This window comes from Pantherophis guttatus, chromosome 8, assembly GCF_059756535.1.
Source record: "Pantherophis guttatus breed Tessera chromosome 8, ASM5975653v1, whole genome shotgun sequence".
Lineage (NCBI taxonomy): Eukaryota > Metazoa > Chordata > Lepidosauria > Squamata > Colubridae > Pantherophis > Pantherophis guttatus.
The window spans coordinates 28,648,289-28,676,241 of NC_142070.1; the positions used below are offsets into that span (position 1 = coordinate 28,648,289).

Sequence of the window (27,953 nt, forward strand, 5' to 3'; positions counted from 1 at the left end):
CCATAACGTTACATAAGGCTACAAACATTTAAGTATCTAAATTCTGTTCAAATCAACAGAGAATTGCAATATCAGGGAGAATCAATCTGCTTAATATTCTGAAAGCTCAAGAATATTATGCATATTTTTCAGTGCATAATTAACTATTGAAATAAATTTTATTCTTTGAATAAAACTTAATTGTGTCTAGCTAACACCAGTTATTTTCAGGGACACGTGTCTCAGATCTATCTTACATTTATTTTTTATCTCTTAATAGAGATATTTGCACTGATTTTTATGAACGCACACATATTTTTTAACCATGAGAAATCATGCTGTTCCTATTGAGCATTTTATTTAAGAAATGTCACAAACTACTGTGGGCATCCAAGCTTCAAAACAAAGCAGGATCCACAGCAAAGCTTTAGAAAGAAGCAGAAAAAATAAAGCAAGAAAAAAATCTCTCAGTCAAGGTACATTACATGCAAATCTTAGTCTCAATACCTTAATTCTTATGAAAGGTCTTTCCATCTTCATATTTCAAAACTTGATTCAATCTACAAGATGCACTTTCCCCAGGCTTAATAAAGGAAAACGAATAAAAGACTTTTAGGCAAAATACTTCAACCACTACTAATGATGTCATCATGCTTCTAGTGCTTTTTAAAGAGTTACGAAGGCCAGATAACATTAAATGATGTTGACATTTGTTGATAGACTCTAAATGCTAAAATATTTTTATTATGCAAGAAGAATAAGTGGCTAAGACGTTTTGTTCTGCAGGAGATACCCACTCAAATGCATTTGCAAATTCCAAGCCATGCTTTGGCATTAGAACAAATTATAAGGCTGTTTTTTTTTTTAAAAAAAAACTGTCTCCATAGATTTAAATGGCTCTACTCTTAGCTAACCATGTACCTTTGACCAAAATTTGTTGATTAATTTTGTGTGATTTATCCGCCACTTCAGTTCAAAAAGACTTTAGTTAGTCTACAGATACTAATGATAAAATAAAATAACAATAATCAATAGAAAGCATCACATTAAATTACACACTCTTGCCAATTATTCAAAAAGTCTATTCCTGAAGGTCTTCCAAAAGACTCAGGTTTTTACTAGTTTCCAGATTGCCATTAGAGTAGGCACTATCAGGTGGATCAGGTGAGAAAAATCTGTGTAGACAAGTGATATTTTACACACAAAGCCAAAGCCATCAGTGTGGTATCCAGCATCTTATTATTCATGTGACTTGATTCTCCTGACTGATTATTAATTAATCATGCTGGGAACATCTCAACATTAATTGTAATGTCCCTTGTAGCTTATCTGTTTGAATCTACTTGATTGTAGATTTCAGGAATGAAGTGTGGGAAGCCACCTGCCCCTCCTAGAAAAATGAAATGTTTTAAGGAATATTGAAAAAGGCAGAATATTATATTTCCCTAAATGAGAAATGGAGAAACATGTTTTTTTAGAGGCAGGAAGCAGACTCACTCTTAATAGCCCCTCTTCAGCAGATATTTTGTGCCCATTAAGAAAGACTAGGCCAGCCTATCTACAAAACAAAAGACCTTTAATTCCCGGAGTAAGAAGAACAGGACATGATCCTTCAGGACATAATAGGATTAACCCACTACCATTTAGCAGAAGACACAAAGCTCACTACATTACACAATCTCCTAAGGGCTTTTCAAATATTGCATGATCCCCCAGAGCAGTCCAAACTTCAACCAAACCAGGGAGCTCAGACAAACACCTAGGATTTGCATTTCCAGCTATAACCCCTACATCACCCATAATACATGTTCTTGCATAGGAACAGGAAGTTCAAGTGCAAAGCCCAAAGAAGGCATAAACTACCCCCGGCTCTCAATTCCATTTTGTCAGCTGACCCAGGACTGCTGTTGGTTCTGTTCATCATTAAACCATCTTTCCAATCAGCCTCCATGTTTCCAGTGTCTTTCTCCCAGTTTGGAACTGAACCAGATGGATATTTCTTCCCACAGAAGCAACTTTAAATGTGTATATTTTTTCTGTCTGAACTACAGTATAAGAATGACACTTCTGATCCATATATCAAGGTATTCAAGTTACATTAAGCTATTTTGATATGCAAGACGTATTTAATTATCTTTGCATTTTAATATTGGACTTATTCTCTATGTGTAAATTCATATGTCCATGATGGCGAACCTATGGCACGCGTGCCCATAGTGGTACGTGAAGCCATGTCGCCTGGCACATGTGGCCTTGCCTGTTTGTCTTCCGGGTTTCTGGTGTACATGCATGCGTGAAGATCAGCTGTCTGTGTGTGGAGCAGTACCGAAAACCAGTGTGTGCATGCGCGCTGGCCAACTGATTGTTGGGTGCGCATGTGCACCAGAACCCAAACGTTCAGCTTTTCCAGAGCGCGATCTCTTTGTGCAGTGCCGAAAATCAGATGGCACATGCGCGCTAGAACCTGGAAGTTCAGCTTTTCCGGAGCATGGCCCCGACGAGCACACCGCACACAGGTGATGTTTCTGCATGACAGTTCTCCATCACTGTCATATTTAGTCAAAGTACCTTGTGTGCATAAGAGAGAGCTGATACTGATCTGGAAAAAACTCAGTTTGCAAACAAATTTAAATTACTAAAGGCATTACTAACCCAGAATACACTAGTGATGACTGAGTATGCGTAGCATTGATACAATTCTGTCACCTATTTGGTGAACAGTAATGGAAAAAAATACCTTAGGGTTTGTACAATGTTTGTACAATGTATTACATTTGTAATGCATCCCATATAAATAAAAATAATGTCCCAATGAGTCATACCCAGTCAATTAAATATAGAACAATATAGACAAAATAAACATAAACCGAAATGCACATATATTGATAAAAATAATACAAGCAACAGGAATTAGAAAGAACATATAAATAAGATAACTAAAACCACCATCAGGATCTTAATCAGAAGAACTGAACTGGCTTGAGACAAGAACCATATAAAAATCATACTGGTAGCAAAAGATAGCGAGGTCCTCCTAAGAAGAACTTAATCAAGGGTCCTTTCTTGAAAAGGCTCTTTGATTTTTCGGAGATTGAGTATTTTGGATTAAATAATCAACACAGTGTCGTCACTTCGTGATGTAGAAACACTGTTTCCTGAAATGGCCTCATCAGCCTATTTAATAGGAGGCTGCTTCTGATGGAATATGCAGAAAATATGTACTCCTAATGCTTCATTTAATGAATGTATGGGAGATGCCTTCTTTTAATAGCACTAGAAATTTAGTTATATTACATAATTAATACTTCCTTCAGTCAGAAATTGATACCATAATAAATAATTCTCCAGAAAGCATATTTTCAGGGTCAAAACACCCAATGATGAATACCGTATGGCATTTTGTTCCTACAAATGGAAAATATGACCTCATTGCACATGCTATAATAAAATGCATTTAAAAAGGTAAGCTGAATATAACGGACCACTAACTTTAGAACATACACATAGCAAAGATTTATACCAGAATCCCAGTTACTTTGATTTTACAAATTTTCTCAGCACAGAAATAAATCTTCCTGCAGTTGCTGCTAAAACATAATGAATTAAACTTGCAATGGAGTTTTGCAAGGGGGCTAAACAAAAAACACACTTCATATATAGTTTATTGTATGTTCATGAATTAATTTATTATCATAATTCCCACTTAAATGACAATAGTGTAATTCAGTCCAAGAGGATGAGAACTGGAAGTGACGTTTAAATACTGTTCTAAGCTTTGTAGAAGGAAAATAGTCTTTTGCTATATTTCTAGTTCCTTGTTTTAGTACACAGTATAATTTATCATATAACCCTATTGTTAAAAATACTGATTTCTAATTAGGATGTTATCATGTGTGTTTGCTGGCAAAATTTGCTGGATTTTTGCTGGATATGTTTGCTGGATGAGATATCAAGTGAAGACGAGATGCTTGGCTTCAAGACCGTAATGTTATAAGTTTCTGCTCCTTATAACTTGTGCTTCATAGAAAAGAACCATTAATCACTGAAAGAAGAATATCACATTCACTTCATCCATGCATGCAACCAGACTTAGATAAAACTTTGTGATAATAGATACTTACTGAAAATATTACAATAGGTTGCTTCTATAACCACAAGACACCCCAAAATAAGCAAAGAATCTGATCAATGCCACAATAAAATACGAATTCCGAAGTGCTTTACATTTATATATGAGTGAGGGGGTCTGCTTGTGCAAAGCATCAAAATGGAATGAACAATCAAGAACTGTCATCCATTGCTTTGTATCACCAGCTGAGTGGCCTTCAGAATAATGCAGTCTGGAATTATTGTTCTGTTTTAAAGTGCTAATATTAGCACAAAATATAATCACAATTATTTCAGATACTAATTGCATGCTCTCTTTTTGGCAATTGTCAGTTGTCTTTGCAACATGCTTTATATAGGTTTAGATAAAGGCTGTTAATAAGTGGTTTCAGAGGGCAAGTCTTTGTATGTTCTTCTGGTACAGCAGGTTATCAGGCTCCCAAGCTTTCTGAATATGTACTGAGGAATGTTGATACCAAGCAATGTGGGAGATGCTAATACCGAATATTTAGCAGGATTAATCCTAGGAAGGGATTAATGTAGAGTATGCAAGTCCCTTAATTTGCTCTCCTTCCTACTGGAGTAGAGCAGCAACTTGGTACCCAAAATAATGAATTAAACAATCTTAAAAATATGAGAACTGAAGTTGAGAAACACTAATTTATTGTAGTTGTTTAAAAATCTTCCAGCGGAGGAAATTGTAAAGACACAAAGCCACTTGGACCTGGGTTTGGGCTGCAGTTTAGCCTGTGTATATATAGGCATAAATTTGGGAAAGGACACGACAGGCTGAAGATTCAAGATACTTTAAAACCACTTTATAACCTCTCAAGACTGGAAGTCTAGGGACTCGGCAGGCAGAAAATGGGTCAGTATAAGCTTGTTCACATGCCCCCACCCGTCCTTGCCTGCCTTCTAAAGCCCCCATGTAACAAGCTTAAATAGTTGGCAAAACAATTATCTTTGCAAGCCCAGTGAAAATTGAGCCATATGCCTATTCATTTGTTCACTGCTAACAAAGTCTCAGGAACAATTCAAAGTAACCTTATATCAGATAATAATTTTAGCACAAAATTTAATTTTTGTACAAAAGAAATGCTAGTCTCTGTCAAATATCTCAAGTCTTATTTTTAAGAAAATAGAAAGTGGTTCTTTTGTGTCCCTGCTAATACAGTATTTTATAAAAGTCTGTTTAGTTTTTCACATATACTGCCAAAAGAATTTTTAGTTTGTGGCTTCTTGCAGTTATGACTTCCATCTGTTTCCCTTTATTCGTTTATCATTCCGGATTCCAATTTTCCCCTTTTGGTTTGGGATGGTATTTTATAGAGATTTATTTTTTTAGAAAAATAATCTCTGGTAGATTAGATTGAAAATGTATGTAATTATATATTTGCAGTTGAAAGTTCAGACTAGGACATTGAGCTGCATTGTTCCACAGTGTGGAGATTCCATTTTTGAACATTGTGATAACTGTTTATTTTATAAATCTCTTTTTATCTATCTTTTAAAGTTGCTTTAACTAGCGGTTATTATATAATCCTCTAAAAAAGCAATCCCTTGTCATTATATATTGCATGAAGAAATTTATCTGTCTTGAACAACTGCTAGTCAATGTAATATTAATTGTCATTATTTATTCTTTCCAGAACTAGTCCAGAACATTTAATATGATATCGTCCCTTTGTTTTGTGGCCCTTTCCCTTACAAATAAAAGCTCCACCCTTTTAAGTATTTTAAAGGGAGATGTTCCACCTACCTCATCAGATAGTTCTTTCTACAGATGAATAAGGCACTATGCTGGAATAAACATTTTGAGATATGGTTTCAAATTGCACAAATATTTTCAAGTATAAACATACCTGAAATTTGTTTAATAAAATTATGATGCTGTTTATTACCATTACCTCCCATCAAATATGCTTTTTTCACAGATACAGACCACTTCATTTAAAAAAAAAAAAACATGGGTATTTTTTTTCATGGTTAATTATAAACAGTATAAACTGTATTACTACAGCTATCAAGTTATGGTTGATTTTTCTCAAACTGCATATACCTCAGTGTTTCCTTACATTAAGTTTCATCTCTCTTTTTTTAACTTTTGCTTTAGGCTGAGGAAATCATCCCGAACTATTATTTATTATTATGTATTTATTTATTTAAATTATTATTATGTATTTATTATGTATTTATTTATTTAATTTATATCTCACTATCCAAAGTGACTCTTGACACCATATAAATTTGCAGTGGATCTGGGCGTTTATTATGAATGAATTGAAGCTATTCAATGAATTTTGTTATTTCATGATTCTTCTGATTATTTATAACTCAATACCGACCTTTGGGAATCTCCTAACTCACTTTCCAGAATGCACTGCTGAGTCTCATATATGTATTTCAATACTCTCAAAAAATTCTGAATAATTGGTGTTAAAATCTCTATCTTGAAAATATGAGGAGAATATGTCAGAGAAACAAAAATGTATAGAAATAAATGTAGATAACTGTAAGAGACACGTGACACAGTACTGTTAAAAATGCTTATTGTTATGTAAATTGGAAAAATGGAAAATTAAAATAAAAAAAGAGAAAGAAAATATGAGGATGTTCTGTACAACTATAGCTCTGTTTTGATGCTTTGGCCAACAAAAAAGACCTTCCATCTCGGTTCAACTCAGAATCCTAAAATATAGCAAATATTATTTACTTTGAAATTTCCAGATAGTGAAGTTACTATAATCATTTTATTCTCATATGCATTAGAAAAAAAATCAGGAATATGTACATTTAAGTACCTACAGCCGTGGTGGCGAACCTATGGCACGGGTGCCACAGGTGGCACGCGAAGCCATATTGCTAGGCACGCGAGCTCAGCTCCAGCATGCATGCCTGCACCAGCCAGCTGATTTTCGGGCCTTCTGGGCCCACCAGAAGTCAGGAAACACACTGTTTCCGGCCTCTGGAGGGGCTCTGTGGGGGGAGAGGCTGTTTTTTCCCTCCCCAGGCTCCTAGAAAGGCTCTGGGCCCACCGTGCCATCACGTGCCAAAAGCGGGGGGAGCATAGGGGGGCAGGGCGCATAGAATTATGGATGTGGGCACGTGTGCGTGTGACCTCACCACACTCTCCCCGCTTTTGGCACGCGATGTCAAAAAGGTTAGCCATCGCTGCCCTACAGTTTAACTGTTTTTTTTACCATTCTTTGTTAACAAGAATGGATAATACTAATTTAATCATATTCTTACAAAATATTTAAACATTTTGAATCTGAGCAACCATAATTTTATATTGCCATGCCTAGTATCACTGCTAATTACTAAATACAGTAAAGTCCCAGAAATAGAAAATTGCATTACTATATAAATTAGTAACTAGAATTTATACCTTCCATCCAAGTAATTGCCAATGCTTTTTAAAATAAATGTTTGGTCCAACTTGCTAGATGTTGAAATCATTCATTGGCTACCTACATGATCTAAGATCCTGGTGCCAAATTGATTTTTATTCAGTTTCTCTCATTTATTCATGACTACATTTCAGTTCTGTTTGAAAGCAAAATAAATGGCTTTCTGCTCATGAAGGTGGTATGACCGACTTGTGCATTCAGACTTGTACTTCAGACTTAAAAGAGACATAACTGCTATCCAACTGACAAGGCCTGCTAATCTTTGATGCCCTGTAAACAGGAGTGAAATGCTACTGGTTCACACCGGTTTTGGGCGAACTGGTAGTAATAAAAGCTACCGGTTTGGGTAAACTGGTAGGAAATCCTGCTTTCTAGTGAATCTAAATTGCGTGGCACAGCTGTTCCCCCCTTCACTGTTCTACTTACTTTCTTAAACCTCCTTTTTCCGCACAAAGAGTGCGTTTGGTGCACACTGCGCATGCGTGTGCATGCAGTGTGTGTTTGGCATGCATCACGCATGCACATGCAGCGAACTGGTGGCAAACCACGGAGGATTTCACCACTGCCTGTAACTTTTTCTGAAGCAGCAAAGTGGGACCAGCCCAGGGGTGGGATTCAGCCAGTTCATACCGGTTCAGGCAAACTGGTAGTTGTGGCCTACGGGTGGGCCCCCTGCCCCTGCGCTATGCTGTCCTATTTAGCTGTGTTTTTTAAGCCGTTCACATGCGCACACTCACATTTTCGGTGCTGGGGTGAACCGGTTGTTAAATTATGTGAAGCCCACTCCTGGACCAGTCTATAATACCCTGACTTCAGCCACCCCTTCCTCAACAATGTCCTGATCCATAAAAATTCCATACTGATTTCTGTTTTCATAGTCACTATTATGTTATTACAATTATTCATATCTTGCCTCTCAAGATAATAATTTTCCCAGATGGCTTAATTGGATGAATTTTTTCCTTTGTAATGGCTAGCCACTGTTAAAAGACTTTAGGGTTGTTTCAATCTCTGGGTTGGGTAATACATTTCCCAAGGCCTTTAATTAAAGGAGAGGTGAATTTCTAATTCTAATTCTCCTTTGTCTATTTTACTACAAAGTTAATTTGAAGAGAACTTCCTATCACGCCATAGGCTGTATTAATTCTCTAATTCTGGGGAATCTTTCCTGCCCTCTACATGAAGATAGGTTCCACTTTGCTGAATATTGCTTTGTTCCACTTTGTAACTGTGAAGCTCTTATTACTTCAAAGATTATTATCACAGTTCACAGTTACTTTTCTACTGTTGTTGAAATGTTTGCTTTACTAATTAAAAAATAAGATTTGTGCAATATTCTAAAAAGTCTTCCAAGTCAAATTAGTATGCTAGTTTAAAAAGCATATCATAGATTAGTCAAGGAAATATTGCTACAAATTTGGTCGGTTTCTGTCTCTCTCTCTCTCTCTCCTCTAGGAGACAGCTCACTATTATAAAAAAAATCAAACTTGTTCAGGAATTTCCACAAATCACATAGAAAAGTACATTTGAAAAGCATAATAACAAAATATCTCAGGCTAAACATCAGTGTATCTGATTTCTTAATCATGCATATTTTATAATGTACAGTATTAATATTTTGAAATATATTTTGCGATAGAATATTAGCTTTGTATCAGTGAAATGTGCAGTAGTTTGACATAACTCTTCATATAAGTAATCTGCCACTTTTTCTTTGTCCATTATAATATCAATTTAGAACCATCTTTATTTGTGTTCCCTTTAGCTAATCAATATGTCTGTTTATTTTATGTTACAGCAAGAGGCCACCCAGTGCTAAAATCAGCTGATATTCGAATTGCTGGTGCTCTAGTTGCTGCATCAATACGAGAGAGAAAGAAGAAGGAGCAAATGAAAGAAGAGGGATTAAATGTGTTAGAAGAGAGTGACTAAGTCAGGAAGCAAATCACAGACAAGTGAACCTTACAGCAACATCCGATTGAGTTAATAGTTAACAGAGTAAAATCTTAGTTCTAACTTCAGTTTCCTCTAATGGAAATTTCCAATGTTGAAAACGAAAAGTATTTCATTCTTAAAGAAGATAATAGAAATACATCTCCTTAGTCTCTAGGGCTAGGCAATAGTTAAAATTCCTATATTTTATAGGAACAATACAAATAAGTTAAAAAACCTGCTTTGTAAAACAATTTGATTTTATTTATATGAATCATAATGCAGGAGACTATATTATTTTGCTATATAGTGATACAGTGTATGATATAGTGTACGATAATATACCCCATCTTATAACTGGGGCAGCATTTTTTAAATTTTCAGAGCTTTATTGCTGCTTTTTGATCTCAAAAGTCTTGTGTTCTTTAATTTTTTTTTTTAAATAAATAGTTTATTTCACTAAAGGTAGTTCCTTTTCAAAAATTCCCACTGAGCTGTAACTGGGTCCATCAGAGTTCTAGGACTACTGCTGTTATCTTCCTGAGGCATAATGACTCTAGAGAATACTAAAATGCAGACATTTTGTAAGACTGCTGCCTACATTTGGAAACAAAAGCCAAAACAACAACAACAACCCCAGTAAGGATGGTAAAAAGAAATCTTACCTTTCCATAAATAAATTGGCACTCAATCCTCATCAAAGAGCAAGAAATATTGGCTATGCTCTCTGAATATCCACTGGTTTTTTTTTTGTTTTTTTTTGGCCAACTACTCAATGAAAGTCATCGCTTATATGTAAATGAACTGTCAATGGTTTGCCACTGTTGGCAATCACTGGACTGTGAAGGGTATGTCTTAATAAGAACCAAAGCTCTTCACAGAGTTTGATTTACTGGAAATAAAATAGAAAAGTCCTCTGGGATTAGGAAGGACACTTGTTTCAGATAAAATGTCTAGACAGTAGCAATATATCTGGGGCTTTTATTATAGCAAAACTGCAAATTAGAATGGAGTGCAGAGAAAGTTCCTGTGACCCAACTGAGTTCAAAAACAGTGCTTCTGGCTGACTTTCCCCCCCCCCCCAATGCTTAAATCCATAATAAGCTCATAAGCAGTTCACTCCAAATACAAAATAATGGATGCTGTTTTAGGGATTCAAAGCCACTATAAACTTCTATGCCTTCCCCTGGACTTTTTATCATCTCATTAATGTTATTTCTCTTCAGTGTGTAAATTATCCCATCACAGATAATAATGCCACATTATAATATGTGGAATTTAAGGAATATACTAATTTAAGTTGTTTTTCTTTCATCACTGACTGAAATTCAAGTGCTACAAAATCTACTTCAAAAAAAATGCTTTTTTTAAAAAAAGGAGGAAAAAATACTTGAGAAGAAGTCGAGAGTCAAATGATTGGACAAATTCAAACATTAGGATTAGATTTTACCAGATGATTAAAAAGTAAAGATCTAGAACTAAAACAGAAAGTGCTCTTTTTGAAATGTGTCAGTGTTGCTTTTTTGATATTTCCCTCTGCAAAAATAGTTGTACTTCAGATGTCCCCTTATATTTGTCAAGAATTTTAAGTCTTGGCAGAAAATATTGTTGAATTATGCCAAAACAACTGGCAATATTTTCAAGATGCTTGTTGAGATTGAATGATAATCACATGCAGAACTGACTGGAAATTCATGGCCCGCTCAGGCTACTGCATACTTCCAGCCCTGCTGTGCTATATACCAAGACAGAATGGACTATCTGTTGCTAGTTATTGCCACTATTTTGTATTGTGCAAACATACAAGTGTGTATATAAACTCTGGATCTAGACCATTGCTCCTGGCATCCCAGCTAGAATTTATGGGAGTTCTTATCCAAAAGCATTAAAAGGTTAATAGCATGTAACTTTCACTAATCTTCTTTAGTCATGAACTATACAGGTTTGGTATTGATGAGATAACATTGATAATGAAGAAATGTACTGTAGATAATTTTAGTTTTTCACAAATGGCTTTTAAATTTCTCCGCTGTTCTACATGTTTGTGGGTACGAATGTGGTGCATATATCAATATAAACACACAAATATGTGTGCAGGTGGGATTTGAATCCAGGACTTCCTAAAACACCAGTGTCTACCACTACCACCCTATTTAAAAACGAGGAGGAAAACATTTACTGAAAATCTAGTCTGTATTCTGAAATCAGCACAAACATCTTTATTGTCAGAATAAATTGATATTTACAGTAGTACTGGAGTAACTGATTATACAATGCCTCCACAAACAAGAACCAAGAAATTGTTGAATGCTGAAGTAAGTCACTAATGCTGCAGGTTTAACCTTAATTTACAGGTTCCCTGTCAAACAGTCAAGCTTCTAAACTAGGACTGTTTTTCTCCAAATGTCCAGATTAAGAGTGACAATTTTTAAGAAATAGCTCTTTAGATATCCAATCTTTTTTCTTTCCTGTATTATAATCACTTTTTTAAATAACAATTGATATTTTTGATAATGTGTAATTGCCCTGGAGAGATGTATTTTAGAAGTGTGGTATTGGAAAGGAAAGATTTCCTTCCTTCCTTCCTTCCTTCCTTCCTTCCTTCCTTCCTTCCTTCCTTCCTTCCTTCCTTCCTCCCTCCCTCCCTCCCTCCCTCCCTCCCTCCCTCCGCTCCCCCATCTGCCCCCCCGTCTGCAACAGGACTTTAAATTTTTTTTAAAGGTAGCATTTTCAGAGGTTCACTGCAGAGAAAGAACTATATTTTAAAATCTCCTCATGAACTCTTGTGCCACTCTTAGATTAAAAAAAACAAACAACTGCTGTTGAAGCTATAAGTAAATCTAAATGCCTCAAATTAAACCTAGTTTGTGATTGAATGTATTTACTGGCCGGAAATATGTTTATGTATATGCTGGCATATGAATCTGGTATAACCAGGGAATAGTAACAAACCTAGCCATGAACATCTGCTTGCATCTCTTTAGCATCTATTTAATGAGTGAGCAGATTTCAATGCATTTTTATTATGGCCATCTTACTTGTGTAACAAAGTTTGAATGGGTGAATAGATGGAATGTAAGTAGAAATGTGCCATTGTTAGTAGGACAGATTGGGTGTTATATCCCACTCAAACATCAGCCTCTTCTCCCCTTCTGTCCTTCCAGTTGTTAATTCTTTTTCTTGAAATAAAAGTTTTTTGGTTTCTACTGAATTCTGTAGCTATGTTTCCTTTTTTAGGCGATTACTTTGTCTATGTTAGTACTTATATTCATCTGACCTAGTAAGGCATGAGATGGGTTATTGTCAGAGTATGAATATTCATAAACTGGAATAGATCAGCCAATGAATAGGCATAGCAACTAAGTCAGCTAATGAGCGATGTTTGGGAGCTGAGACAGACTGAAGCCAGGGCATGTCTTAGTCTGCAGCTTCTGAGTCTGTGGAGAGAAACTGAAACTAGTCTGCTCTGCTGAAATGAAACTAACTGTTCTCTCCTGCCTTGTGTTTTGCTTGTAACTGCTACGCTGAAAGAATCTACTATTGGTATTGTACATTTATCTTCATGTGTTATATTGGATATAAAGAGAAGTTAATGAATCCTGATGAATCAGTTACTCTGTGTGTGCTTTCTGGATGTTTGATTTCTGCAACAAACTCTGACTGTTATCTATACAAGTGAGATATACTTGATCAGGTATATATAATAATGTTCACCTAACTGTTCTTCAAACTCCGGTACATGGGTACCCTCTCTAATGGTAACAACAATTTGACAATAGGAGGAGGTGGTAAACTCCTCTTTGTATGCAATAAACACCGGTGGTACAGTAATTTGCTGTTTATTTTTTATTCTGGATTTTTGCATGGAGCGTGAGGTTGAATTTGAGGACCTAAATGACCCTTAGAATATGTTTCTGTGATAGTATGTTGTACAGAGCCAAGTCTTTACAGTTTGAAGAATTTGCATTTCAAATGGACTGTTCATAGTGTTTCATCCATAAATTTGAAAATGATGGATTCACATTCTTCATGAATAGGTCCAAGCTGATTTTGTATAAAATCAATGGCGCTTTTTTAAATTATGTGCCATCAAGTCAGTTTCAATTCCTAGCAGACACATACGTAGTTTTTTGCCAGAACAATCCATTCCCCATCTGATCCTTCACATCTTTCAGACATATATCTATTGATGCTATAACTGAGTACATTGTGCTGCTGTTGGTCATCCTCTTCTTTACATTTTTCCTACATTTCCCAGGAACAAGGTCTTTGCATAAAGAGTCCAAAATATGATAATTTGAGGCTGGCCATTTGTGCCTCAGATGAGAACACTTGAGCAATTTATTCTACAATCTAGTTTCTTGGTTGTCTCCTCTAACTCATAGAGCAAGTGGAAATCACCTACAGTCATGCCCAACAATTTTGCCACCTAAATATTTTATGAAGTGACTAAAGCTTTAGTGGGACTGACCTCCATAACCTTGGGGGAAAAAACCAAAGCATCCTCTGGACTACCCCGGATGAATTAGTCAGCCATTAGCCATCAGGAACAATAATCAAATAGGTCTATTCTTCCCATAGGTGTAGGTAGCACAGTCAGTTCCATGGCAATCAGAGGATGGTCTTACCATTTTTCCAAGGCCCATGACAGTATCTTCTCAAACCTAATTCCATTTGAACCAAGGTAAAAATCAGGTCCAATGTGTGGTTTCCTATATGAGTCAGTCCAGTGGTGGGTTTCAAATTTTTTTACTACTGGTTCTGTGGGTGTGGCTTGGTGGGTGTGGCATGGCTTGGTGGGCATGGCATGGGAAGGATACTGTAAAATCTCCATTCCCTCCCCACTCCAGGGGAAGGATATGGTAAAATCTCCATTTCCTCCCCAATCCAGGGGAAGGTTACTATAGAATCCCCATTTCCTCCTGATCAGCTGGGACTCAGGAGGCAGAGAATAGATGGGGGTGGGGCCAGTCAGAATTTTTACTACTGATTCTCTGAACTACTCAAAATTTTCACCACCGGTTCTCCAGAACTAGTCAGAACCTGTTGAAACCCACCTCTGAGTCAGTCCCACAATTCATGTCAAGGATTAAATGAATTCACAAGATACCTCTGATCATTGCCCTAGGAAATATGGTCAAAATACCCAGAATTGGGCTAGAAACTGTATCTCAGAATCTGGGAGCATGGGCATAGAAACTGCTGTGCAATAAGAGACAGTGCAGTAGCAACAATCCTATTTTGTCCCTACAATCCTACTTCAAAAAAAAGGCCCCACAAAGGATTATATCCAGAATAGTGCCTCTAAACACCCGTAGAGTTTCCAGCATGGCAATGGTCGCCCCACCTCTCCTGTCCTAAGTTTGCAGCTGATGGGCATATTTTGAAGAGTAGTTCATCCCTCTCCTCCAAGTGTTGGTATAAGATTGTGGATGAAAGAGCACACCTGGCTTATATTACCAAGACTTGAATAAGTGCATAGGGGGAAATACCCTTCTCAAAATAAGTTTGTGGATGAAGTAAAAATTATTACTGACAAGTGAAACAACAGTGTTACATACCAGAACTTGGTAATTTACTTCCCAAGTTGAAGTCAGGGGTTCAAAAGCTAAAACTCATCTCAGTTGTAACAATCCTTAAGAACAGCTTATTCTATATTCCCACATCTTTCTCCACCCATTTCCTCTTCTCCCTTCTAATTAAAGGCTCTCTAGAGAAGATTATAGGAGTTTCCCCTTGCCATCCTTTCCCCTTTTATTCCCTCCAATTTCTCAATAACTTTAATATATATTTTAATCTCTAAATTACCCCAAATCACCAGTGTGTTGATAACCAACGTCCAGACAACCTGAAAAGGAACTCCCATCCTCTCTCCAATTATGAATTATGCTGAGTGCCCCCACTTCCACAAATGGATCTAGAAGGAATTCATTACTCACTCTCATTGCAGGATCCATATTACCACCACTCTGGCTCTCCTCTCCCAGAAATGCCTATTTCTTTTTTTTATTTTTTATTTTCTCCCTTCTTCCACTTCCACACTTTCTCCTTCTTCATTATATATTATTCATATGGCAAGATTTCATCTACCAATACTCAAACATACCATATGTAATTCATTGTATCAATTCCACAATCTCTGCTGTTTTCACCTACAGAGCTGCTTACACGAATCTGGCCATTTTCCAGATGACTTCTGCTCCAAAGATTGCTGACTACCAAATGGCAGATATTCTACTAGGCCTGGGGAAAAGGAGAAACTCAGCTCACACTGAGTCCGGAGACTTATGCTGAACTATAGAAGCAAAACACCTGTTAGAGTTCTAGCAACATTTTGCTTCTTGACGGGCCATTACTACTGGATTCTTGTGTTTAGGTTGGGCTTCTTGTTGGTCAGCTTTACTGGGCTCAGAGAATGTCTGCACAGCTGCTGGAAACTTCTCTTTCAGCCACAAAGTGTCCAACCTTTAACTAATCTCTCTCTCAAGATAAACATTTATCTCCTTCTCTCTCATCTATCTTTTGAGGTACATCTTTTTTCAAAGAAAAAATAAATTGGATATTGAAATGAAAGACTTATTTTTTAATATTTACTGTATTTAATATAAGCATTATAAGTATTAATGGTATGTGTACATGATCTTGCATTTCTCATCAGTATATAAAATATAACATTCCTCCTGTTCCAATACTTGGTCCTGATTATATTATGAATGCTAGATATCCACTTTTTCTGTTGGTAAAAGAAAAAAAAATCTTTTAAAAAAGTAGCACAATTGTTAATGCCTTTTCAGCCAAAGCTTCACTTTCCATATACATTTTTATACATAAAAAAGCTTCTAGTTACGACTCTTTGACAGTTCATGGGACACCTTCAAGTTATTTGCTGAACATCACTGTTTCACAGAAGATAGTTAAGGAAAACTGGCACAAATCGTGGTGTTTGCCTTCCTCCATATTTTCCAGCATTGTGCTACAGTGGAAGCAACCCCTTGTTGCCTAGGCAACATAGGGTGAATTTTGTACATTTCCAAAGCTCTTCTGAAATATTGATAAAAGGACATCCACTTTTGAAAGAAGTTGCAATGCTAGAAACAGTGATCCTGACCGGTCTTCTGAAATGAAGAAATGCTATTAATTAAACAGAATATGCAACTATCTCTCCTTAAAATATTATCTGCTTTTTTTTCTTTGTCCTGAGGTCATCCGTTGAAAATAAATTTGAAATTTTTTAAGGAACAATGAAAGGAACTGTGCCTTTATGTAAGGCATGGTATATTATGAAATCTGCTACCAGCAAATGTATTGTGATTATTAATTAAGTAATTTGAAAAGTGAAAGGTTGATTGAGTCAGTAATGAAAAATGTATCTGTGATCCCTGATATTAATAATTCTATTGACATCAAATCACAGGCAGTATATTTTGAATACTAGCTGCTAATCAGGAGTAACATGACACAGGAATATCATAACTTTATCCATACTTGTGAACTCCTATGGACGCCCAAAATAACAAGCCTGGCATACCTCCAATTGTATTATCACAGACCCCCAACATACAGGTGAAACTCGAAAAATTAGAATATTGTGCAAAAGTTCATTTATTTCAGTAATGCAGCTTAAAAGGTGAAACTAATATACGAGGTAGACTCATTACATGCAAAGCGAGATAGTTCAAGCCTTGATTTGTCATACTTTTGATGATTATGGCTTACAGCTCATGAAAACCCCAAATTCACAATCTCAGAAAATTAGAGTATTGTGAAAAGGTTCAATATTCTAGGCTCAAAGTGTCCCACTCTAATCAGATAATTAAGCCATAACACCTACAAAGGGTTCCTGAGCCTGTAAATGGTGTCTCAGTCTGGTTCAGTAGGAATCACAATCATGGGAAAGACTGCTGACCAGACAGTTGTGCAGAAAACCATCATTGACACCCTCCATAAGGAGGGAAAGCCTCAAAAGGTAATTGCAAAAGAAGTTGGATGTTCCCAAAGTGCTGTATCAAAGCACATTAATAGAAATTTATCTGGAAGGGAAAAGTGTGGAAGAAAAAGGTGCACAAGCAGCAGGGATGACCGCAGCCTGGAGAGGATTGTCAGGAAAAGGCCATTCAAAAGTGTTTGGGGACTTTCACAAGGAGTGGACTGAGGCCGGAGTCAGTGCATCAAGAGCCAACACACACAGACGGATCCTGGACATGGGCTTCAAATGTCATATTCCTCTTGTCAAGCCGTTCCTGAACAACAAACAACGTCAGAAGCGTCTTACCTGGGCTAAAGAAAAAAAGAACTGGTCTGTTGCTCAGTGGTCCAAAGTCCTCTTTTCTGATGAGAGCAACTTTTGCATCTCATTTGGAAACCAAGGACCCAGAGTCTGGAGGAAGAATGGACAGGCACACACTGCAAGATGCTTGAAGTCCAGTGTGAAGTTTCCATAGTCTGTGTTGATTTGGGGAGCCATGTCATCTGCTAGTGTTGGTCCACTGTGCTTCATTAAGTCCAGGGTCAACGCAGCTGTCTACCAGGAGATTTTGGAGCACTTCATGCTTCCTTCCGCAGACGAGCTTTATGGGGATGCTGACTTCATTTTCCAGCAGGGCTTGGCACCTGCCCACACTGCCAAAAGTACCAAAACATGGTTCAATGATCATGGGATTACTGTGCTTGATTGGCCAGCAAACTCATCTGACCTGAACCCCATAGAGAATCTATGGGGCATCGCCAAGAGAAAGATGAGAGACATGAGACCGAACAATGCAGAAAAGCTGACGGCTGCTATTGAAGCATCCTGGTCTTCCATAACACCTCAGCAGTGCCACAGGCTGATAGCATCCATGCCACACCGCATTGAGGCAGTAATTGATGCAAAAGGACCAAGTACTGAGTACATATGCATGCTTATATTTTTCAGAGGTCCGATATTGTTCTATGTACAATCCTTGTTTTATTGATTTCATGTAATATTCTAATTTTCTGAAATTGTGAATTTGGGGTTTTCATGAGCTGTAAGTCATAATCATCAAAAGTATGACAAATCAAGGCTTGAACTATCTCGCTTTGCATGTAATGAGTCTATCTCATATATTAGTTTCACCTTTTAAGTTGCATTACTGAAATAAATGAACTTTTGCACGATATTCTAATTTTTCGAGTTTCACCTGTACAACTTATAGAAAAAGTTGGATATCTCACAGAGCAGAGAAAATATTCCATTAACTCCCCAATACAGTGCATACCGAAAATCATACCTAACATTAGAGAAAGATGAGATTATGGTTTCATTCAATGTCATAGCATTCTTTACATCCATAGACCCAGAATTAATGAAAGAATCCATGGCAGCAGTACTGTACAACACACCTGATCTTACCAAATATACTAAGTTGAAATACAGGTAGTCCTTGAAAAATGATAGGCCACAATGACCGTTCAAAGTTACAACTGACACCCCAAAACTACATATAACCCTGTTTCAAAGAGAATAGAATAGAATAGAATAGAATAGAATAGAATAGAATAGAATAGAATAGAATAGAATAGAATTTTTTATTGGCCAAGTGTGATTGGACACACAAGGAATTTGTCTTGGTGAATATGCTCTCAGTGTACATAAAAGAAAAGATATGTTCATCAAGAATCATAAGATACAACATCTAATGATAGTCATAGGGTACAAATAAGCAATCAGGAAACAATATCAATATAAATTGTAAGGATACAAGCAACAAAGTTACAGTCATACAGTCATAAGTGGAAGGAGATGGGTGGTGGGAACGATGAGAAGATTAATAGTAGTGCAGACTTAGTAAATAGTTTGACAGTGTTGAGGGAATTATTTGTTTAGCAGAATGAAAAAACTGTTCTTGTGTCTAATTGTTCTGATGTGCAGTACTCTATAGCATCGTTTTGAGGGTAGGAATTGAAACAGTTTATGTCCAGGATGCGAGAGGTCTGTAAAAATTTCCCAGCCCTCTTTTTGACTCGTGTAGTATTCAGGTCCTTAATGGAAGGCAGGTTGGTAGCAATTGTTTTTCTGCAATTCTAATTATCCTCTGAAGTCTGTGTCTGTCTTGTTGGGTTGCAGAACCAAACCAGATAGTTATAGAGGTGCAGATGACAGACTCAATAATTCCTCTGTAGAACTGTATCAGCAGCTCCTCCATTATAGACAGCTATAATGCCCTTGTGGTCATTATGACCGACCACAGGGATACTACAGCACCTCCCATCCCTCTTACCCATCCCACCCTGACAGGACCCCGCAGCGTCTGAGCCTATTCCCCATGTCTCCTGGAAGCAGCCCCAACAATCCCTTGTGGAAATGGTGGCTGCTTTCAGAGCTTTGTGCCCCAATCAGCTGGCCATTGGAAGGCTGCAAAACTCTCCTGGCTGGCTGTTATAGGCTTAGGAACCCAGCCCCTCCATGCAAAGGCGGCAGCTTCAGGACAAATTTCCCAAAACCTTTCCCTTGCTTAATGCCTCGGTCTTCCAGAAACTCACATTTCTTCAATGAAGAAAACCAAAAAAGCTGGGAGACATGGACTTGATCTTTCTCACCTCCCAATTAGTTGCTAAAACTAAACTCCCCATCTCTGGTCTCCAATCTCTCTATCCTTTAAAAAACTTTAACTTGACTCCAGATTGAAAAGTAGAGGAACAGAAGTAAGCAAGCAGGGACAATGTTACTGCAGCCTTTTTGCCTTGAGGAACTGACTAAAAGAAAACTCAACTCTAAAAGTTTAGAAGAAAACATGAGCAGTAAAATGGCAAATGCTGGGTTTTTGCAAAACCGTTCAGCTGTTTTTGTGACTGTCCAGCTAGGATCGTCAGACGAACAGCTAAAAACTTTGTAAAGGACCCTGCCATTATGCTATTCATGTTCTCTACGCAGCTAAACTTTTAGAGATGATTTTTTTTTTGCTTGCTTGCTTTGCTTTCCTTTTCTTGCTTGCTTCTGTTCCTCTTTCCTCCTTCTTCTAAACTCGCTCCCCACAGATATCCCAGAAAATATGGGAAAATATCCTCCTAATATACATTTCAAAAAGGCCATTAATATAATTGAGCCTTTGAGACAGAAACCCATTTTAATCTTTCAGTGCTTTGCTTATCCCTTATACCGAAAAGACGTGTAAATAATTTTGGCAGTTTAGCTTCATTAGAAAAGATAGTCTCTTCTAAAATTGCCTCTTGCAGAATTTTGTCCTTCTTCTGAGATATCCCTTGAACTATTTATATTCTCCTGTGCAGATGGTATCCATGTTTTGAGATATTCCTTGAACTGTTTGCTTCTCTGTGCAGATGTATTTCTATTTTTTTCCCAGATACCATCTTCCAATATTCTTGTCACTTGCCCATTGTTTAGTTTCTCACAAAAGCTGTTATTTTTCTGCTATAACGGATTCAAGCAATCTTAAAAACAAAACAATAATATTCTTTGAAGATATTTTTAGGATAAGATTCGTGCAGTATACTAAAAAAACTCCTGAGGCTGTTTTTATATGGACCTATTCAACATTTACCTCCATAGATGAAGAAACATAGCTCAGGTGTTATACTGGATACCAGTAGCAAAGATGAATGCCTATAAAAGAAGAAGAGATGGAAACAAAACTGAAAACTCATTTCATTAATTTGCTTTTATGGTGGCAAACTATTAAACTTGCTCTTTTTATATGCAGGTTTGCTGGATTCTTCACTGTAGTCTCCCCTTACTTCTGTAAGCAATATTAAAGTTATAAGAAGCAAAGAAATTGTCAGGAGGAATATGTGTTCTTTTCTAAAATAAATGAAATATGGTGTCAGTTAGAAAAAAAAATGTATTTTTGCCAACAGGAAGAAAGAAGCAGATTACTCCAAATGTTATATGTAGGTACCTTTTGGTTCTTTGAACTATGGTGCTGGAAAAGACTCCTGCGAGTCCCTTGGACTGCAAGGCAAACAAACAAGTCAGTCCTAGAGGAGATCAACCCTGACTACTCCTTAGAAGCTCAGATCCTGAAGATAAAACTGAAATACTTTGGCCACTTAATGAGAAGGAAGGACTCACTGGAAAAGAGCCTAATGCTGGGAAAGATTGAGGGCAAAAGAAGAAGGGGACGACAGAGAATGAGGTGGCTGGATGGAATCACTGAAGCAGTAGGTGTGCGCTTAAATGGATTCCAGAGGATGGTAGAGGACAGGAAGGCCTGGAGGAAGGTTGTCCATGGGGTCGCAATGGGTCAGACATGACTTCGCAACTAACAACAACAATCTTTTGGTTATAATCCTTGACATGGGAGTATGACTATTTTTGAAGTTAGTGCACTTCCTTCTTAATAGATAAGACAGAACTTTGAATTGATCACAATAATTAATCATGACTGATACTACACCGATTTTCTGTATTCCAAGTATAAACCAAGACATCCATTTGATTAATAATGTAAATGCAAATGTGACAAAAATATTGTCATATAACATAAAATTCATCCTTGAAAGATTTTCTAAAAAGTACTGTTTACTGGAAATATTATACTAAAAGACTAAAATGCATGCTATAATCAAAACATAAGATACTACTTTCAGAAAGGGTCTTCAAATATTTATTATAATATTTTAGATATTAATGGACAAGTCAAATTGAATTTTCTTTAAGGAAGATTTTTATATCATAGCATAGTCATTTTGATGTCTATATAGTTTCATCCATCTCATGTCAGTGAAAATACAAAATATACATATTCCCAGATTGTAGACTTAGCTATAGAAGCAGGTTCTTCTAACTGGATTTCATTTGCTACGTTGGGAGCAACATAAATTATGTAGTAGGTTCAATGTATGGTACCCAGAATTAGAAATAATAGCCCTGTATACAAGTATTAACATATAGCATTAGCAATAGCACTTAGACAAATATACTGCTCCATAGTGCTTTACAGCACTCTCTAAACAGTCTACAGAGTCAATATATTTGCCCCCAACAATCTAGGTCCTCATTTTACCGATCTTAGAAGGATGGAAGTGCTCAGAAGGATGGAAGGCCTGACAACCTTGAGTCGGTCAGAATCAAACTCCTGGCTGTGGCAAAGTTAGGTTGCAATATTGCATTCTAAGCACTGCACCACCATGACACCTGCATGTTTAGTGCATAATAAATTATTAAGCAACTTAGATAGTCATCTTTATTTGTGTTTGTCACGTATGTATGTCCTACCTAAGTCCCAAAGGAACTCTACTAAAAAAGTATTGTATAAAAGAATAGAACAATGCAATTCATAACAATATTAAGATTAAGAAAGAAAATAAAAAATAAAAGAAGAAAATTTAAACAACCTGGAAAGTAGTTTGACCTGAATAAAGAAGTTCATATTTAGTTATTGTTTTAAAAAGATCAAATGTAGTGGATAGGTGAATTTCTTTTTCAAAGTGACAAAAATTAGTGGACTATAGGAATGCTAATTTACTTGGACTTCAGTAAGGTATTTGACAATGTAGACTATAATTTACTACTTGACAAAATAGAAAAATGTGGGTTAGACAGCATCACCACCAGATGGATTTGTAACTGGCTGACCAACCACACTCAACGTGTAGTCCTCAATGGAACTGCATCCACATGAAGAGAGGTATGCATGGGGTACCCCAGGGCTCTGTTTTAGCCCCAGTACTCTTGAACATATTCATCAAATGATTTGGATGAGGGGATAGATGGGGAACCCATCAAATTTGTAGATGACACCAAGCTAGCAGGAATAGCCAACACTCAGGAAGATAGGCTTAAAATACAGAAGGATCTTGACAGCTTGAACATTGGGCACTATCTAACAAAATGAAATTCAATGGTGAAAAAAGTAAGGTTCTACATTTAGGCAAGAAAAGCAAAATGCACAGGTACCGTATATGTGGTACCTTGCTCAATAGTGGTGACTGTGAGAGGGATCTTGGAGTCCTAGTGGACAATCACTTAAATATGAGCCAGCAGTGTGCTGCAGCTACCAAAAAAGCCAACACAGTTCTGGGCTGCATAAACAGAGGGATAGAATCAAGATCATGTGAAGTGTAATTACCACTTTATAATGCTTCGGTAAGGCCACACTTGGAATACTGCATCCAGTTTTGGTCGCCACGATGTAAAAAAGATGTTGAGACTCTAGAAAGAGTGCAGAGAAGAGCAACAAAGATGATTAGGTGACTCGAGGATAAAACATATAAAGAACGGTTGCAGGAGCTGGATATGTCTAGTCTTATAAAAAGAAGGACTGGGGTGACATGATAGCAGTGTTTCAATATCTCAGGAGTTGCCACAAAGAAGAGGGAGTTAAGCTATTCTCCAAAGCACCTGAGGGTAGAACAAGAAGGAATGGGTGGAAACTAATCAAGGAGAGAACCAACTTAGAACTAAGGAGAAATTTCCCGACAGTTAGAACAATTAACCAGTGGAACAACTTGCCTCCAGAAGTTGTAAATGCTCCATCATTGGAAGTTTTTAAGAAGAAATTAGATAACCATTTGTCTGAAGTGGTGTATGGTTTCCTGCCTAAGCAGGGGGTTGGACTAAAAGACCTCCAAGGTCCTTTCCAACTCTGTTATTCTATTCTATTTTTTGGGGGGGGATCTATATCCAGGTTGCTACCCTCAAGAATGCCCTATTGCCACTTAGTATAGGGAAATACATTCCTTTTTATTCTTGGTTACAGCTGAGTGAAAACTGATCTTCATAAATACTATATTTATGTTCACCCCTTGTGTTCTTGCCTTCTCATATATAGATGACACATGATATCAAAAATGAAACTGAGTTCCTGTGCAGCAATTATGGCATGCTTGAGATTCAAGTTTGGCAAAAGAGCATATTTTAATAGTTTGCCAAAATAACAAAATGTGAGTATTGTAGCACAGTCAAGCCACAGAGAGTCAGTGTAAGGTTAAAAGGCCAATTGGAGCATACTGAGCAATTTTTAGAGAATAGCACCTTGTTTGGTAACAATCACATTTTCTTTCTTTTTTCTTTTTAAAAAAAGATGCGTTGAGGGTACTGAGAACTGAAGTTTACCGCAATACAACATTTCCAACAAAGATTTCTATTGTAACTAAGGGTAAATGAAAGGTGAGGACGAATGGGAAATAGTGTGCTTTCTCACACTGAACAGAGCAGATACCCTTGATGGGTATGATACATTTACATTCATGAAAGAAAGTAAAATTCTTCAAAGACTATCGCAGAAATTTAAGACAGAAATGTTTCCCATGAAAACAATACACAAAATATTTTTTCTTCAGATTGTGCCTTCAAAACAAGTATGAAACAACTGAAAAGCATTTGAAACTAAAGAGTAAGCCTTCTGACTGCATATGTTGACCAAATCTTTGATCAAGTATCAAATTATATGGAGCAAAAGGAATGTAAAAATGCTTACTTAGAGGGATGAACCTGTCTCCAGAAAACACAGTTACAACTGAAAGAATTATGGGACACCATGATGATATTTCTCTCTCTGGTATTGTGCGTTAGCTATCATAAAATCTTGTGAGAAAGCAATAGAACAGAAATATGATTTTGACCCATACAAGGAATCAGCAGCAGACAAAATAGTGGAAACAGGATATGTATATGCAAATACTGCAATGATTCATGTAAGAATAGAAACTATAAAGCTATAACTAAATTATATATTTAAATGTCACAAGTGTTAAAAATATAATCCCATGGATAAAACATGGAAATTATATTTAAAAATCCTCCATAAATATCCATCAGTACCAAAGGAGTATGAATATAATGAAGATGATTTCGTTACAGGCTCATTTCCTTTGCAAGATATCAGAAGGAGGATGGGTGAAACAATACCTGCTAGAAGATTGCCAACTGCTTCTACAATTGATACTGGTGTGAAGGTCAGATCAATACCTGCAAGTGACAATAACAGATTGAAGACCAAGCTATGTCTGTATCAGTAACCATGCAGAGTAGATGACAGTGAATTCACTGATACAAGACTATTGGTAATATCAACTTTGTGGATAAACATTGTTGGCCATCCAAAATATATGAAAAACTATAAAGAGTTGAGTATGTATGTTATGTATGATTTTGTCAACTGGGAACAGAAGGAAAAAAATATCCTGATATTCTCCATAACAATGGGTATCATTGCTTTTAGTAAAATTCACAACCAGTGCTATATAGTATTAGAAAGGTATCAATAGCACTAAAAACAAATTTTAAAGAAGAACAAAATGGAATGGACACCATATGGTTGTTACAATTTTGTGCTTGGTTATGTTCTTCTGAGGTGTTTCATTGTACCATACAACTGATAGAAATTTTTACATGGTGTGTGTGTATTTACATTATATTGTACATTACATTACATTATATTTTAGCTATTTAGATATTAGAAACAGCCAGATCTTCAATATTAAATTGAACAAAAGTGTATTTTTTTAAAAAAAGTTTAATAAACAGACTATCTGGCAGAAATAGTACTGAAATATGTCACTGAATCAGAACAACTAAAAAAAGACAACCGAAAATATGCCAAAATCGACATGCCACATACTAAATTTTATCCCAAAATTCATTCCCAGTGTAAGTGCCCACAGACATTAATATGAAATCATTACCTCTCAAAGAAATGTCTGTCACTAAACTTCGGCACATGACAAAGATGTTTATTTATTTAATTTGTTGAACATGCACTAGATAACAGGTATAAGTATAAACATGGACATGAACAAGGAATGAGTACAAGTAAATGGGGACAGTAGGACAGGGACAGTAGGCACAATGATGCGCTTATGCATGCTCCCTTTACAGACCTCTTAGGAATGGGGTGAGGTCCACCGTAGACAGTTTAAGGTTGAAGTTGTGGGGATGTGAGGATGTAACAATGGAGTCCAATAGAGCATTCCCAGCGTTGGCCACTCTGTTGCTGAAGTCATATTTTCTGCAATCGAGTTTGGAGTGGTGTACCTTGAGTTTGTATCGATTGTTTGCCTGTGTATTATTGCGGTTGAAGCTGAAGTAGTCATTGACAGGTAAAACATTGTAGCAGACAATTTTGTGTACTACACTTACGTCAGACTGTAGGCGGCATAGTTCTAGGTTGTCCAAGCCCAAAATTTCGAGCCTGGTGGCATAAAGTATTCTGTTGTGAGCAGAGAACTTCTCATGAAGTATCTCTGGACTCTCTCAATTGTGTTAATGTCCGATATACAATGTGGATTCCAGGCAGACGAGCTGTATTCAAGAATTGATCTGGCAAAGGTTTTATATGTCCTAGTTTGCAGTACAATGTTACCGGAGAAGAAGCTTCGCAAAATTAGGTTAACAACTCTTAATGCCTTTTTGGCAATGCTGTTACAGTGAGCTACAGTGATCGTTTGAGATGAGTACTCCTAGGCTTTGACAGAGTGAAGGTAGTCTACAAGGTTATATCTGCTCAGCTTGTATTTGGTGTTCTGATTTTTGTTGCCAATGTGTAAGACAGAGCATTTGTTGGTTGAGATTTGGAGTTGCCAATTGTTCAACCATTCAGACATGTAGTACAATATCTGTAGTGTTATTTTATGGCTGCTGGGTAAAATTCAAGGTACTGCTTATCACCTATGAAACCCTTCTCTATATTTCTGCCAGTTTGGTATGATTGGGCAGAGTAGGTGCCTTCCAACTCCTTTCAAATAAATCTTGTTATCTTGGACTGAAGACGTGTGTCTTCTCTGTAATGGCCCCTGCTCTCTGGAATACCTCTCCTGAGATATGACAGTTCCCATATTCAAGTGTTCCATAAATTTCTTAAGAGTTGACTTAAGAGTCAGGGTTAGGGTATTTGTAGAGCCCCTGTTAATTTTTTTATACAGAATGTTATTTATATGGTTTTGTTCGTGCTGTCATGTTTCAAAGTAAGTATTCTTTGAAGTATTGTAAACCACTTGGAGTAGTTTTGGAGATGTGTGGCCAATCAACAAATAAAATATGCATCAAGTGTACTGATAATAACTAAACAAATGCATGGCCACACAGAAAAAGAGAAAATTGGATTACTATTTGGATACAATTTCCCTAACCCTATCCATGGAATGGGATGGGAAGGGAAGCAATTGTATGTTCCTTGCAATATATTCACTTTCTTTTGTTTCAGTTCAGTTTTAGATCCAGATTGATCTTAATAAACAACTCTTGTGTCACTGTCTTCTCACGTGTGAAGGACAAAGCTACTAATCATCAGTGGAATATATATATTTCGTCTAATAAATATGTTCCTCATCAGCATGACATGGCATGGATTGGATGCTGATCTTGTGATTCAAGGGTAAATGTGGAGTAGCATTCATTCTCAGGAGCAATATCTCATGTAATCAATCAATCAATCAATCAATCAATCAATCCAGATTGGTCTGTTCAATGAGGCTAAAGGTTCAGCTAATTCAGCATTTCATTGGTGGCCATATTTTTTGGAAGATATACCAGCATTTGCTTGATAAATATCTGTAACACTTTCATATGGACTATTTTCTCTGCTTTTATAAATCTAGTGAATCAAG

The 27,953-nt window shown here is 36.7% G+C and overlaps 1 protein-coding gene across 6 annotated transcripts in view; it reads left to right on the plus strand.

Annotated features, from left to right (window-relative positions):
• Positions 1–12,639, plus strand: part of IQCM (IQ motif containing M) — a 121,139-nt gene extending 108,500 nt beyond the window's left edge. For all 6 annotated transcript variants that reach the window (XM_087874505.1, XM_060686883.2, XM_060686882.2 and 3 more), the window contains one exon: positions 9,295–12,639. In XM_087874505.1, the coding sequence (XP_087730631.1) occupies positions 9,295–9,428 (134 nt within the window). In that variant the 3' untranslated portion in view covers positions 9,429–12,639. The remainder of the gene's footprint in view (positions 1–9,294) is intronic.
• Positions 12,640–27,953: the final 15,314 nt, after the last annotated feature.